The sequence below is a fragment of the Narcine bancroftii genome, chromosome 3, assembly GCF_036971445.1.
Source record: "Narcine bancroftii isolate sNarBan1 chromosome 3, sNarBan1.hap1, whole genome shotgun sequence".
Lineage (NCBI taxonomy): Eukaryota > Metazoa > Chordata > Chondrichthyes > Torpediniformes > Narcinidae > Narcine > Narcine bancroftii.
Window position 1 is genome coordinate 102,066,658 of NC_091471.1, and position 16,584 is coordinate 102,083,241.

General features: G+C 39.8%; 2 protein-coding genes across 3 annotated transcripts in view; one reads left to right on the forward strand and one right to left on the reverse strand.

Annotated features, from left to right (window-relative positions):
- Window positions 1–8,775, reverse strand: part of fip1l1a (FIP1 like 1a (S. cerevisiae)) — a 102,332-nt gene extending 93,557 nt beyond the window's left edge. Inside the window, exons 1-4 of the mRNA XM_069924666.1 lie at window positions 8,584–8,775; window positions 8,349–8,394; window positions 3,551–3,614; window positions 2,271–2,377 (exon numbers count right to left, since the gene is read on the reverse strand). Of these exons, the coding sequence (XP_069780767.1) occupies window positions 2,271–2,377; window positions 3,551–3,614; window positions 8,349–8,394; window positions 8,584–8,671 (305 nt within the window). The 5' untranslated portion in view covers window positions 8,672–8,775. The remainder of the gene's footprint in view (window positions 1–2,270; window positions 2,378–3,550; window positions 3,615–8,348; window positions 8,395–8,583) is intronic.
- Window positions 8,776–9,803: 1,028 nt separating this feature from the next.
- scfd2 (sec1 family domain containing 2) overlaps window positions 9,804–16,584 on the forward strand; it is a 307,801-nt gene continuing 301,020 nt past the window's right edge. For both annotated transcript variants that reach the window (XR_011353574.1, XM_069924665.1), the window contains exons 1-2: window positions 9,804–10,693; window positions 12,890–13,058. Coding sequence is in view for 1 of the 2 variants with exons in the window: in XM_069924665.1 (XP_069780766.1) it covers window positions 9,868–10,693; window positions 12,890–13,058 (995 nt within the window). In the remaining variant the exon portion in view is untranslated. The remainder of the gene's footprint in view (window positions 10,694–12,889; window positions 13,059–16,584) is intronic.

The window sequence follows — 16,584 nt, forward strand, 5'->3', positions numbered from 1 at the left end:
AAGAGAGGAATTAGGAAAGCTAAAAGAAGGTACGAGAAAACTATGGCAAGCAGGGTGAAAACTAATCCAAAAGAGTTCTACAAATATGTTAATGGTAAGAGGAAAGCTAGAGACAAAATTGGTCCCTTAGAAAATCAGAGCGGAAAACTGTGTGTGGAGCCTAGAGAAATGGGGGAGATATTGAACAGTTTCTTTTCTTCGGTATTCACTAAGGAGAAGGATATTGGGAGATGTGAGATAAAAAAAGCAAATTGGGTAAATATGGGGAATATAGAGATTACAAAAGGTGTAGTTTTAAGGCTTTTGAAGAATATAAAGGTGGATAAGTCTCCGGGATCAGACGGGATCTTCCCCAGGACATTGAGAGAAGTGAAGGAGGAAATAGCAGAGGCTCTGGCGATAATTTTCCAAATGTCATTAGATATGGGGATAGTGCTGGAGGATTGGTGCATTGCGCATGTGGTTCCGTTATTTAAAAAGGGTTCAAGGAGGAAGCCTGGCAACTATCGGCCTGTGAGTTTGACGTCTGTGGTAGGTAAATTAATGGAGAAAATTCTTAGAGATAGTACTTATAAACATCTGGATAGACAGGGTCTGATCAGGAGCACTCAACATGGATTTGTGGGAGGAAGGTCGTGTTTGACCAATCTGATTTAATTTTTTGAAGAGGTGACTAGGAATGTGGATGAGGGTAGCGCAGTGGATGTTGTCTATATGGACTTCAGTAAGGCCTTCGATAAGGTACCACATGGAAGGTTAGTTAGGAAGGTGCAGTCTTTAGGTATAAATTTTAAGATAGTCAAATGGATTGAACATTGGCTGAAAGGGAGAGGCCAGAGAGTGGTAGTGGATAATTGTCTGTCAGGTTGGAGGCCGGTGACCAGTGGTGTGCCTCAAGGATCTGTATTGGGCCCATTGTTGTTCGTTATATACATTAATGATCTAGATGATGGGGTGGTGAATTGGATTAGTAAATATGCAGACGATACTAAGATAGGTGGAATAGTGGATAATGAAGAAGGTTTTCAAGGATTGCAGAGGGATTTGGGCTGCTTAGAAAAGTGGGCTGAAAAATGGCAGATGGAATTTAATGCTGATAGTGTGAGGTGCTTCATTTTGGTAAGAAGAATCAGAATAGGACATACGTGGTAAATGGGAGAGCATTGAGGAATACAGAAGAGCAGAAAGATTTAGGAGTAACGGTACATCGTTCCCTGAAGGTAGAAACTCACGTGAATAGGGTGGTGAAGAAGGCTTTTAGTATGCTGGCCTTTATCAATCATTGCATGGAATATAGGAGTTAGGAGGTGATGTTGAGATTGTATAAGACGTTGGTGCGGCCTAATTTGGAGTTCTGTGTGCAGTTCTGGTCGCCTAATTATAGGAAGGATATAAACAGAGTGGAGAGAGTGCAGAGAAGGTTTACCAGAATGTTACCTGGGTTTAAGCATCTAGAGTATAGGGAGAGATTGGACAGATTAGGTCTTTATTCTTTGGAGCGTAGAAGGTTGAGAGGGGATTTGATAGAAGTATTTAAGATTATGAAAGGGATAGACAGAGTGGATGTGGATAGACTATTTCCGTTAAGAGGAGGAAAGATTAAAACAAGAGGACATGAGTTAAGAATTAAGGGGCAGAGGTTTAGAGGTAACATGAGGGGGAACTTCTTTACTCAGAGAGTGGTAGCCGTGTGGAATGAGCTTCCGGGAGAAATAGTGGCGGCGGAGTCAATTGTATTATTTAAGAAAAGGTTGGACAGGTATATGGATGAGAAGAAGATGGAGGGTTATGGGCATTGTGCAGGAAGGTGGGACTAGAAAGGGGTGTTTGGTTCGGTGCGGACTAGAAGGGCCTAATGGCCTGTTTCCGTGCTGTAATTGTTATGTTATGTTAAATATTATATTCCAACCATGCACCATGCTTGTCTAAAAAGATCACACCTTCACCCACGTTGGCTCAGTATCATGAAATCTTCTCTCAAGGATCAATGCGAAAACACTGCCAACAATTCAAGGAGAAAATCAGTAACGCTCTCTTCTTGAGCTCATGAGATTCGGGCAAGAAATGAGATATTACAGTCTATGAAGAGACATTATGATCAATCAGAAGATGAAGTTATGAAGAGCAAAAGACTGGGGGGCAGAGGACAACCTCATAGGTTGTTGTGTTTGCAGCTCCGTGGTCAGATCAGTTGCCCAGTGAAAATTCACACTGCATTTGTACCTTGTTGAATAAAGGGGACAGTGACATTGATACAGCACCCAACTTACGTATATTGTGGTGCTCCAGTTTTTATGTCCCCAATGGTGACCTGAACATCATCATCGTCATCATCGCTGTCACTGTCACTCTCATCCTCCCCTTCAACTGCCGGATTCTGCAGATCAAGAGAACAAGTTTATTTCAGAATTAGTCCAAACCTAAACTTTCAGTCAGTGACCGCCAGATCAGGACCCAATGTGTACTGGCCCTAGTAAACTTCCCAATCCCTGTGAAGTGCCGTCATCACCTGGAAGTAAAAACTGAATGGGTGAAGGGGATTTGGCAGCAGCTGCACAAAGGGACTTCCCGCATAGATCACTCTTTCCCAGCCAAATAATTGGACCAGGAGAGAAAAGTACACTTTCTAAACTTCAAATTTGCTTCCTCTTCGCAGCAGAGCAACAGCTCATCTTAGGTGATAGTTCACGAGAGAAAAATCGGTCTTGCTAAAGTCATGTTCTTTACAGAGTGACTCCCAATTCTCCAACATTGGGCAGGACAATCAGCACAACGCTATTATAGCGCCGGCAACCTGGTTTCAAATCAAAGCAGTCTGCAAGGAGCTTGCACGTCGTTCTCCCAGCCACCTGCGTGGGTTTTCTCATGATGTTCCAGCTTCCTCCCACTCTTCAAAACTAGCTTGGTAGGATAATTGTATCCATATGACCAATTAACCTACTAATCCCGTACATCATTAGAACACGGGAGGAAACCCATGGGGCCACAGGAAGAACAGAAACCTTCACGGAGATAATGGCAGATTTAAAATTGCTTTGCTGGTGCTTTAAGAACATTAAATGTACCATACAAAGTCGTGCTGGTCTGCAAGCTAATTGGCCACTGCAAGTTGTTCGTAATGTGCAATGGTAGAATCCGGAGGAAGGGTGGGGGGGGAGAAAGAAAATGGTTGATAGAACATAGGGTAAATGGGATTAATGTAATTGAGTGGATAATAGTTGGCATGGATTCAGTGGGCAGAAGGGCCTGTTTACATATTATATATTTCTTTGAGCATCTACTTAGCAGATCAATCAGCACTGAAAAATAAACAGTTAATACTCCTCATGGAACATCATCATTTCTAACACTGTGGCCCTGAAGATTCAACCCCTCAACTTAGAAAATTATTTTAAAATAGCTTTCATTTCAATCCTGGATGTGGAATTTGTCACATTGAGAGTAAGTGAATGAAGAAAAATGGTCAGAGTCACCTAGAAAGTTATGCTCCTCAAATCTGCTCAACCCATTCGAATCATCTCCATTATAAAAAAGTCAATTTGAAGCTTACCATTTTCACCACACCATTCCCTCTAGTTTCCTCTTCAGCTGCAGTTGGAGTTGGTGCTTCAGCACTAAAAAAAAAGCATGTTTCATATTAAAAAGCAGTCTTCAAAACTAAAATAACAAATTAACAATTTCAGAATGCAAAATATTTGGTACAAAGAAGAAACTAAAAATTGTCAAAATAATTCCCAAGGAATGTCAAATTATGTACTCTTGAATGAGATATTTTGTTTCTTTTAAGAGAACATAGGCTTCAAATGAGCACGTTAACAGTAAGGTGATGTATACTTCTGAATTAAGCATCTCCAAAACCTCATCTTGCATACTCACATAAAATATTAATCAGACAGGTCAAGGGATCAAAACTTTTGAAAAATCTCAAAGTATTTCAGAATGCCTCATTTAAAATTAATTTAAAAAATGACAAAAACACAAAAGGGTTTCAAAGATCTCTGAAAGTTTAAATCTTTCATTAATCAAAATCAGGGACCAACCTTCTAATTGTTCTATCCAATTATCACTCATGCACTTTATCCATAGGTTTCCACCACCAGTTGAATCACAATAGGACAAAAAACCTAAATTAGTCCATGGAATGATGATGTTGTGGCCATTACAGTGACTTGGTTGACAGAGGAGCAGGACTGACATCTCATGTTCCAGGGTTTTGAGATTTCACGTGATACAGAGAGGTAAAAGAGGTGGGGAGCTGATCTGGGAGAATCTCACCTTTTTTCCATAGTTATTCTTTTCTAGCATTTCCTGAAATGACTGGATGAAACCTTGATAGTGTTATTTTGCATTTTAATGCCTTGAAAATTAAAAGGAATGCAAGTTGTTGTTTATTCAATATGTCAGGAAGTGCATGAACAGAAGTAAATTGGTTTGTTTTGTTTTTTTTTTTAAATTTTTTATTTTTCACACCATAAATCACAATAGCCATGATATACACTTTTTCTTTTCCACACATTTACAGTGACTTTTTCTCCCTCCCCCCTCCCTCCTCCCAAGCCACCCCCCCATCCCCCCCCCCCTCATCCATTTTAGTTATACAATCTAGGTTGCATTAATTCAGTTAGACAATGTTGTCATTCAACAAAAATACACCAGAAATTCTACTGAGTCCATTCTTTTCTTTTCTTCTCCTTCCATCAACTTAGGTAATGTTTGTTCCCGGTAGGTTTTCGCTATTGTATTTAATGTAAGGCTCCCATACTTGTTCGAATATTTCAATATTATTTCTTAAACTATATGTTATTTTTTCTAATGGAATACATTTATTCATTTCTATATACCATTGTTGTATTTTCAAATTATCTTCCAATTTCCAGGTTGACATAATACATTTTTTTGCTACAGCTAGGGCTATCTTAACAAATCTTTTTTGTGCATCCTCCAAGTCAATTCCAAATTCTTTATTTTTTATGTTACTTAGGAGAAAGATCTCTGGATTCTTTGGTATATTGTTTTCTGTTATTTTATTTAATATCTGATTGAGATCATCCCAAAATTTTTCTACTCTCTCACATGTCCAGATTGCATGAATTGTTGTTCCCCTTTCTTTTTTTACATCGAAAACATCTATCAGATACTGTTCATGAAATTTATACTATAGAGTGAACAATTACACTTTCAGATAGACATTTAAAAATGGTCTATGCCAAACTACAAATTGCTATGCTATCAATTAATCTTGTTTTGAGCTACAGAAAGGGAAATTAACAAATGAGAAAATGATAAAACTGAAGAGTATGCAAAGATATAGCATAGTTTGACACTGTTTTTCCTCAAATGTTATAAAACTTAAGGCAGAATCAAACTTTGGAATGATTCTAACAATACAAAATTCACATCAAAACAGCAGTGGATGAATGTGCAAAGCATTCAGGGTTTTCCCCAACCAGAGCCCTGGATGAACAATGAAATCAGGAACCTGCTGAGAGCCAGATCATTACAAGAGAAGATATGATCCATGAAAAGCCATCTCCGGGCGAAGTAGAGTTTTCAGATGAAAGTGGAAAGAGCAAAGGACACCCGAGATCCGTGACAGGACCTAAATGACATAACATGCTACAAAACCAAATCTGGTAAAGTAACAGACAGCAAAGCTTCTATGCCCAATTTGACCATAGAAACAGTGAAGAAACACTCCTCAGCACCTCCAGGTCCCCTGATAATCCCATCCTGTTCATATCTGAGGATGACGTCTACTCTGCCTTCAGGGGAGCGATTCCGAGGAAACGCAAGGGGAGAGCATACGAGGAAAAGCATCCGGCCCGGACAGAAAGTACCTGGCCGAGTATTAAAAATTTGTGTTGACCAACGTATTCACAGATATCTTCAATATATCACTCAGCAGGGCGTAGTACTCACCTGTTTCAAATAGACGTCAATCACTCCAGCGTTCAAGAAGAGTGTAGTGAACTGTCTTAACGACTATCGACCAGTACCACTTACATCAACAGTGATGAAGTGTTTTGAAAGGCTGGTGTTGATGCATTTCAGGTCCTGTCTGAGCAGCGACATGAATACATTCCAGTTCGCTTATCGTAGCAACTGGTCTACAGCGGATGCCATCTCACTGGCTCTACACAAAGCCCTGGAACACCTGGGCAGTAAAGAGGCATTCATCAGGATGCTCTTTATAGGCTACAGTTCAGCATTTCACACCATCATCCCTCAAAACTGATCAGCAAACTCCTAGGACGCAATGCCTGACTGTATAAGTGGATCATGGATCTCCTCATCTCCAGTCAAGAATGTGAGGATTGGTAAGAACATCTCCTCCACAATCTCCATCAGTACCACAGGGCTGCAATCTTAGCCCCCAGCTCTACTCTCTTTACACCTGCAGCTGGTGCTCGGTATGACTAACACTCTACAAATTTGCCAACAATACCATGGTAGTAGGTTGTATAAAGAAAAGTGATGAGTCAGTTTTCAAGAGGGAGACTGAAAACTTGGCTGAATGGTGACCAACAACTTGCACTCAATGTCACCAAAAATGAGGAGCTGATCGTTGACTTTAGGAAGGGAAAACCCAGAGCTATGCAATCCAGTGATCATTCAGGGAAATCAAAGGTGGAGATGGTGAGAAAATTCAAGTTCTTGGGCATCACTATCTCAGAGGATCTTTTCTGGTCCCAACCCACTAATAGCATCATGAAGAAACCACGTCAGCGCCTCTACTTCCTCAGGAATTTGCAGAGGATTGGTATGACACCAGAAACCCTGGCAAATTTCTACAGATGTGTGCTGGAAAATGTGCTGACCAGCTGCATTAGGGTCTGGTATGGGGACACCAATATCCCCAAGTGTAAAGCCCTGCAAAATTGTGTGGACATGGCCCAGGACATCACAGGCAAAACCCTCCCCATTATCAAGAACATCTACATGGAACACAGCCATCAGAGAGTAACAGCAATTATCAGGGATCCACACTACCCATCATACACTCTGTTCTTACTGCTCCCATCAAGAGGTATAGGTGCCACAAGATTGCACCACCCATGTTCTGGAACAGCTGCGACCCCTCTAGCATCAGATTCCTCAACAAAAACAATCAGGGACTCATGTAAGGACTCTTACTTGTGCACTTTATTGATTTTGTTCTCTGTATTAAACAGTTTGTATTCATCCATTATTTGTTTTCAGTTCTCTATTCGTTTACATGTAAACGACATGAAGGGCTTTTTTTTGCACTACCGATAAGTGATAATTCTGCCTCGCCTGCAGAAAAAAAGAATCTGTGTTGTATGTGATGTCATATATGTACTCTGACAATAAATCTGATATTGTACCTTGGCCCAAATCTGGAAAACAAAGGCAACAAAAGAAAAAGGTATGCTTAAAATAAGATTTAGAATTAAGTACAATTCACCAACCATTAGATTCTTTTGAATGAGCAACCTGAATTTTATACAATTAGTTACAATGTGCAAAAACGTCATAAATCAAGGTTTTTCAGGATAAATTGACCGATCATGTGGATGAGAATCACATTCAATGCATTCTACAAGATCTCCAGCTATGATTTTGGAATAGTAACTAAAATAGTGCTGACAAAATGCTAGAAGCAACATTTGCTATTGTTGCAGTATCTCACATGGGATTTGAAGTACCCATGGTATTCACCTCTAATGCTAATTTTCTTCCCTGCAGGTTGTATTTGGATCTTGGAGTCTTTACAGAATTCCTCCAAGTGCAATCTTGAGGAAATTCCACTCAGCAGTCATTGTTAATTCCCAACATTTTAAGGCCAATTTTACAGATACATTTGAAGCCACATGGGATGGGACTCATCTTTTCCCAAAGGCTAACTTACCCCAGAGAATTCTATGCAAGGGCTAAAAGAATATAGGCCAAATGGATTAGCCCAGAATAACAACTTGATCAGCATGGACGAGTGGGACAAATGGCTTCTTCCATTCAATTAGAAAATTTGCACAAATTATTGTTTGTTTACAGAGCAAAAAACAATACAAGGAAGCAACACTCCAAAACACGGAATCAAATTTCCAGAAGCTATTAACAAGGACTGAAAACAAACAGAAACGCGATTCCATAAATTCTAACAGTAAAGGAATAATTTCTTAACTACAATCCATTGTCAAAGCCAAGATTCTCCACTCCTGGAGTGGGTTTATTCCATTCAGCACAAGAACTTTAGCTGAATTATTCCTGATAAAAAATGATAACAGCTGTTCCTCAAAGGGTTTTTTTTCTCAGATTACTGTAAAAATACCTCCCCCCCCCAAAAAAAAATTGGAAACACGCCTCGGAATTGCAATGAAACAACCCACCTGTCAACGGCCGCTTCCTCCTCCTGTTTATTAGGGTCATTTTCATCTGCAATCAGAAGAGCTATCGGTTAAAATGATCAAACGGACAGACGTATAATCGAAGCCATCAACGCAATAATGATGCGATTGCGAAGTAGGCCCGGATCGGGCGATGGTGAAGGTCAGGCCGGGTTATTCTTTATTCGTCCCGCCGCCTCGTTATAACGACAGGCCCCGAGCGCAAGGCTTCTCCTACCTCCGTACAGCCAATGCTCCTCGTCCTCGCCACCTGCCGTGTGGCCCGAACCACCGTCTTTCGCCGCACTCTCCGCCTCTGCTGACATCGCCGCGCTGCCGCTGCTCTCCGGCACCGCCGTCTTCGGGTTTCCCTCCGTCGCGAGCACGCAGATTCGCTCCTCGACTGACCTTTCACAGCGGAAACGCAACACCGGCTTGGAGACCTCTGACCCGGAAATGGGCGCAGGCTTCTTGATCCACGTGGGAGGGTTCGTGCCGGATTCGTCTCTCGCTTTGTTTATAAGTGCGGCGGCTTCCTTTCTCAGGGTCAGGGAAGATTTGCTTCAGTTCAGTTCCGAGTGCCGGGGTTGAGGCTGAGGTGGGACCCGTGATAGCTCCAATACAGCGGGCATTTTCAAAGTTGCTGCCTTCTGCCATCTATTCTGAAATTCTCTTCACGATGTAAGAACGGGCTCAGTATTACGGTCTCCAAATCACGGGTTCTCGTGGTCCAGGCAATTATTCCCCGGAGGTTTTTACAACATTGGAACATGCTCTCTCTCTCGGCATTTGGTAATTGGAGTAAGAGTATTTTCTTTAGGGTTCTGGAATTCCGCATCTAACTAATGTAGCCTACCCAGAGAATTCTGCTGAATGTCATTTGAACGTTAATGCTGGGCAATGCACGGATAGGAGGAGACTCTGATATGGGTTTGCTTCTCCTGCCAATTATATTATCGTGAGAAAGGATGTGCAAGAACACAGAATGGTGCATTACATTGGAATGATGCACCATCAGTGGCGAACTAAAAAACAAAATGTGGACTGTCAATCTCCTCCATGAATGCTGAGTTAATAACTTGAATGGTAGGCAGAGTGTTTAGTGGCTAGATTCATTGATTATACGGATATAGATGGAGTAGATGTGGAACTAACATTTCAAATCACTTATGTAATCTGTATCCATTATTAATGCAGATTTTGGAGAGCCGGGTGACATGAAAGGTGCCAAAAAAAAGTAAGATGGTAACAGGTGAATTAGTTTTTGATATTAATAAACTATGAGCATTTTAATACAGTGCACTCTACATTTTGGTGTAAGTGTCTTATTTATCTCCATAATAGTCCCACAATTTTGAGAATAAACGCAATGCATGGACATTGCGTTCGGTGCAGTGAAACCTCTGCCATCATCAATTTGCGCCTAAATCAATTTCGCGTCATCTTTTGCCGCCGGTACATGAGTGTGTGTCAACCTCCCTATTTTGAAAACAGCCTGCCCTGGTTTTCGGAGTGAGGAAACATGAATGATGGAGTTGGCATGGGGTCAAAGTTAGTGGGCTTAGCCCACCATGTATGGGAGAAGGCGTGTGAGAAGGTTAAAAGGGCGGTGGTGTTCATGGACGCCGCGTGTGCCGAGAGTTTGCACTGGGTCGGTGGTGTAAGTAAACTACTCCAGGCCGGGGCCCTCAACGTCAAAGAATTTAGCTCGTTCGAAGCCGGGGCCCCGGGGCAAGTCAAAGCGGTATTCGTGGTGAGTGCCTTGCTCAAGGGACGCACAGCTGATGTTATTAGGGATATCATCACCCTAAGTTCCTTTCAGTATTGCGTGGTGATCACCGCCGTCAGCCACTCTGTCCACCTACTTGCCAACAACGTGACTGCTGAACTGGAGCAGGAACTGGTCTTCGAACAATTCGCGGAGCTGCTGTGCCAGTGGATGGGTAACATGAATTATACGGGAGAGGTCATGCATCTGCCTATATTAATTGCTCCCCTTGCACCTCATCTGTTCACCACCACAGCCTATTCGTCCTTTTTTTCATTTATGCCTCAAGATCTGAAATGGATCAACAGCACCAGACCCGAGAAAAAGAAATTTGGAAGTCTGAACGACGTCGATTATCATTCTTTGCCTTTGGGACTTCAAATACAAATCGGGTCATTGGTTTCATCCTTGAACTCCATGCTTGAACTGATGCAGATCAAAGAGGAATGTTTTGCAGTTGGTCCTACCAGCAGAATAATTGCAGGAGAACTTGCTAATTGTCCACAGGCAAAACAGAGAAGAAAACATGCTCAATTTAAAGCATCAATTGTCTTTATAGATCGAACACTTGATCTTGCAGGTAAAACGTGTATGATCACCCACATTATTAATTACTTGTTATATTTTGACTTGTTCTTTTGTGCATGGTGTATGATTTGTCGTTTTATATTGTGAAGTTGTAATCAAGTTGCCTTTTTTAAAATTTGTCAAATTGCCCTATTTTTGCATGTATCAAATTCTTAGGAACCATTATAAAACTAAAATTGCTTAACTTAAAGTGCAAAAGAGCAGCTGCCTGTTTTCTCAGCAATTTGAATTATTCTTAGCTGATAAGATTTTCCAGTTTTGGTCTGTGTTATGTACCTGCATTGAGCACATTATTGTATAGATTGTTTCTATGGGCTTAAGAATAATCATGGAAAATGTGTATGGGGAGCCAAATAACAATAGTTGGAGAATTAAGGGAAATGGGGAAAAGGCAGGTAGATGGAGATCAGCCATGATCTCAGAGAATGGCAGAGTAGGCTCGACAGGCCAGATGGCCTACTCCTTCTCCTACTCCTTATGTTCTTGTGTCAGGTGTACTGTAATCTTGGATGAAAACCAGTTTCCAATACCACTTTTTGTGAGATGTAAATAGTGGCAACTCTTTAACCATTAGGATTATAACTAACAAATGCACTTCATGATTTTGGCCTTGTTTGCCTTTTTGATAGAGAATATTAGAGAATAAATATATCCTTACCTTGGTCCCGAATCACTTGCTCTTTATTCTTGATCATTTAGTTTCCCCCCTATCTGGAACATGTCAGGATTTTTTTTTAAATTCTGAGGTCCCATCTCATTCTTCTAAACTTGAGTGAGTAAAAGCCCAAAAGTCCCAATCTTTTATCCAATCCTCTCACCCAGGAATTAGTTTGATGGATCTTTGCTGTACTCCCTTAATAATGAGAATACCTGTGCTCTGATATGGTGATCAAATCTACATACAAGATGTATTCCAGCTATGGCACTGTAAAATTGCCATCAGACATCCCCTCTCGTATACTCAAATCCTCCTGCAATGAAAGTAAACATTTCATTTGGCTCCTTAACTGTATACTGCACCTGCATGCTGTTTGCATGTTCCCTTTTCTTAATCTCTCACCATTTAAATAATAATCCGCCTTCTGTTTTTACCACCTTTATTCACATTATGCTGCATCTGATATACATTTGTACACTCACTCATCCAAATCACTCGAGTATCTCTTCATACTCTTTGCAGATCCTGCTTTCACCCACATTTGTGTTATCAAAAATCTTGGAGATGTTGCATTTAATTCCCTCTTCTAAATCAATATATATTGTGATGTCCCAAACATTGTTCTATTCAATTAATCATTAGCCACTTTTTACACAGCTGTAAAGTCAGGTTTTATCCACCTTTTCTGAGCTCTGTTTTTTTAAAAAAAATCAAAAACAGATTGGGTGGTCCAGACTTGGCCATCTTCAATCCTCCAAGGGGGGTAGTCTCAGTGGTTGAGCATATTTGACTCATGGAGCTGGCTTTTTTCAGTTCTTTATGAACATGCAAGCCGGTTTCCTCAGATGGGTCATGTCTACCGGAATTCCGCAGCTTTGAAGTATAAAAGGAGCTACTGTCTGCTCTTGGATAAAGACTTGTTTATTCCTACTCATTAATTTTCTATCAGCCAACTGGCTCTCTGTCCATGACAGAACATTATCCCAATCCCATGTTTTTACTTTGTACACTGGTCTCTTGTGTGGGATCTTATCAACAGCCTTCTGAAAGTTCAAGAATGACAAATTTACTGCACTTTGCGCATATACTTTACCAGTCACAAACAAAATTTTCTAGTAAATGTGTGAAGCATGATCTTGTTTAAATTCATACAGACATTGACTAATTTCCTTGTTTATGTCTATGTTCAGTTTTAATTTCCAGATTTGAATATAGGTGAGAAAACAAATTTAGGAATGTTGATGCAAGTGGTCACATATTGAGGCACTGACACATTTAAATTTGATTTTAATGAAATTGACTGAATTCATTATATACAGTTTCTCAACAATAAAGAGCATGATAGAGGACTGGAGCTTTTACTTGTCCATTTTTGAGAATCTTGCCACTTTTCTCATTTTGGTTGTGTACTCAGCTAGAGCAATTTAGGAATCCTTAGCCAAGGAAGAAAGTTGTGATTCTTCACTTTTTGTCATATGATGAAAGTTTTTTTTAAAATGTAGCTTCAATAAAATTCTTGCTTCTCCACAGGTTCCGTTGCCCATCATGGTGATAATCTAGTTGAGAAGGTTCTTAGCATACTGCCCAAGTTTCCAGGGCTCACCAATGATGTAAAAATCAACATGGTGGACCTAACAGCTGTCCAAAATAATGAAGAAACTCAGAATATGATAGCTCCTGGATGCTTATCCCAACCAAAGTAAGGCCTTTTAAAGCAAGTGGGTATTGAAAAATTGCATTAGAGGTATTTTTATGTCTTTTTCATAATGTCAGATGTATATTATGATTAATTGTGATTACTTGCTCAAGCAAAATTCAATGCAATTTCAACTCCAAATCCAATTCCCTATTTAATAAGTACAGCTTCTGACTATTATATCTTTTTATCATGTGTCACCAAGAGATAAATAGAGTAGCAAAAGGGTCTTTGAATTGGATGTGAAGCTTATGAAAGTACTAATATTTTCATATTTGTTTGTGACTTCGGAATGGTGGCAAAAAGTAAACAATTAATTGCATGATTCAGCTGACTAATTTAAATAATTGGAATACTGATAACGAGGAATATTTTTGGTTAACTCACAAAATCTCTTTTGAGAACTAACATGAAGTGTAAGTTGTGTGACTGGCAATGTAGGTAGGGTTGTTTTCTTGCATAAATATGACCATTCAGGGAGGAAATTGTGTTTGTATAGTTTACTCAGTGTGTGAATATAAATGCTAATTAAAAACCAGAATGCCACATAAAGCCAAGCAACTTGGAAACGGGCTCATCAGCCGACCAAGAAGCCTCACCTACGCTAATCTCATCTGTCTTGCATTTGGCTCATATCCCTCTAAACCTGTCCTGTCTTAAGTGTTGCAATAGTAACTGCCTCAATTAACTTCTCTGACAACTTGTTCCATATACCCACCATCCTCTAATTTATAAAAAGTTATGAGCATCAAACCTCGTGATTTTTTGTCATTTAAAAAAAAAACGGCTATTTCTAGTTTTTTTTTACTATCATATTGGAGGAGCTCACAACTTTTTCACATTATATTCATATTTCCATCTCCTTACCCATTCTATCTGACTATCTCCCATAAAGCTTCTCCATATCCTCCTAGTACTGCAATCAAAATGTTTGATATACATTTGATCCTTTCATCCTTTAATGTGGGATACAAGTGGCTGCGTCCCTGGTATCAATAAATGCTCAATGTGAATTGAAGATCTTTTCCCATTCTTGCATGTGGAGTTTCCTTCTTAGGATGTTAATGTTTCAAGTCTGAAATATGCTGCCTGACCTGCTGAATATTTCCCAGGAAATAAAACACTCAGTTTTTGTTGGCTCCAAAAGATTTCATCTGAAATTCTGAGTTGTAGGCTCTGATCATCTTTAGGAAATATTTGGACTCTGCTGTGGTGGGTAGCAGCAGAATTTTCAATGGCTGTGGAGGCTCAGCCAGAAGAGGTAGGCTAAGTTTTCCATTGGAACAACATATTGATGGCATTTCACGTTTCCACTTTGCTCCACAGTGTTGGCATACCTCTGACATGGAGCCAATTATAACTGCATTAATGAAAGAATACTCAATGTCAACTGAGTAAATGAATGCAGCATTTAGCAGGTTGGCTGTAGTAAATGGTACTGCTCTTTGGCTGGTGGCTTTTGTTCGCATTGCTTGGAGTCTTGCTTGTTCTTCCTCAACAGACTCTTGTTGTCTGTTCATGAAATGCCTGGCAGCATCAGCACTGAGGTGGGCTTGGTGTTGTTCCTCAGTTTTCTACTGCCTGCTCCTTGTTTGTCTGGAGGCCTGAGCCCTGAGGTGGGCCTAGTGTTGCTTTGGCCACTTGTTTTTATTCTGAATGTACATTGATGCACAGCACTGTAACTAATTGAGGTGTCCCTGGTGCACGTTCAATTTAAAAAAAACTTTTGAACTTCATATGACCTTAAAGGTTAAATTCTATGTGCTCATGCTATCCAGCATCAAATGTTACCCCTAATGAACCTCCTTGGACATTTCTAGAGTGCTCTATATTGATTTGCATGGAAACTGATAAACAAACATACATGCACAAAAATATATTGAACATTTACAAAATAATGTTGACTTGGCCAGTTCAGTTGAGGTTGACCTTGGTGTCTTCAGTCTCAAATGACATAAATAGTCTTAATGATGCTTGAAATGGTTGAGCAAGGCCCTCATCTGTACAACCAATGTTACAGTATTTGGCTGCCTGGACATTATTCATAAAAATGCATTTTCATTTTTAATTTCCAGCAACCACGTTCCCAATACAAGTTTCGTGTAGGTTAGATCTAGAAATTAATTCTGCTATAATAATGAAAAGTTGCAGAAATTATTTTGATCTTAGACAGAAATGTCACGTTAATAACAAATTTTTAAAACCTGCTCTATTTTGCATTATTCACCAGATAGAATCCATTATTTTGTAGTTTTCTCTTCAATGCAATAATAGGGTTATTGAGGTCAACTTTGGGCAGCATGATAGTGTCACGGTTAGCACAATGCTGTTACAGTAGCCACAACTCACATTCAAATCGTCCACTGTCTTTAAGGAGTTTGTACGTTTCTTTGTGATTTTAGTCATTTCCCTCTAGGTCCTCGTGTTTCTTCCTACCTTCCAGAGATGCATGGGTTAGTCACTTAATTGTCATGTGGGTTTATTTAGGTGGCACGGGCTCATTGGGCAGGCAGGGGCTGTTGTCATGTAGTATTGCCTTCAAGGAAACTAAATTCTCTAATTGTTGCATCATAGAAAATTTACAATACTGAAGGAAGCCTTTTGGCCCATTTTGCCAGTGATGATTGAAAAATGGATTCTGCCTGCCAGAACTTGGCATATGACCCTGCCAGACATAGCTCATAGAAATGTCATCTGAGTGATTTTTAAATGGAGTCATTGAGTTATTCAGCATGAGCAGAGGCTTTCTGACCCACCTGTCTATGCAAACCAAGAAGTACTAATCCCATGAAGCCCTAATAATCTTATTTTTCAGAAATTGCCCCATAGCCTTCAATGTCTTAATGTTTCAAGTTCTCATCTGAATATTATTCAAATATGGCCAGTTTCAACAATCTTTCTGGGGGGGGGGGGGGAGGGGAGGGGTAAACTTCCTTAAATTCCCACCAGATTGCCCTGAGATTCTTTTTCTTAAAGCATTGTTATTAACCAAAGGAATCCACTTGTTGTTATCTTTATAAATATCAAAATCTGACCCATTGATTAATTTGTAATCCAACCATTGAACTAACCCAACATCACATTGATTTCATAACAAGTATTTATTTCAAGAAATTTCTGGTGATACTGCAGTTATAATTATTTCAACTGATTACAACTATGTCAAAAGTTATTTAACTCATTGATGAAGTACACTATATCCTCAACATTCTTTGATACATTTTCATGCCTTAGGCTAGTGGTTTACAAACTTTCTTTCCACTCAAATAACACTTTAAGTATTCCCTATGCCATCAGTGCTCTGTAATTAGTAAGGGATTACTTAAGGTGGTATGTGAGTGGTGGAAAAGGATTGAGAACCACTGCTTTAGACCCAGTTGGTAATGAAATATTTTGCTTGAGAAAAATTGCCATTGACTCATTTCCTTTGGAGTTATGAAACCATGCACATAATGAGTCAGAGGTACAATTAAAACAGTGGTTTTCAACCTTTTTCATTCCATTCACATACCACCTTAAGTAATCCCTT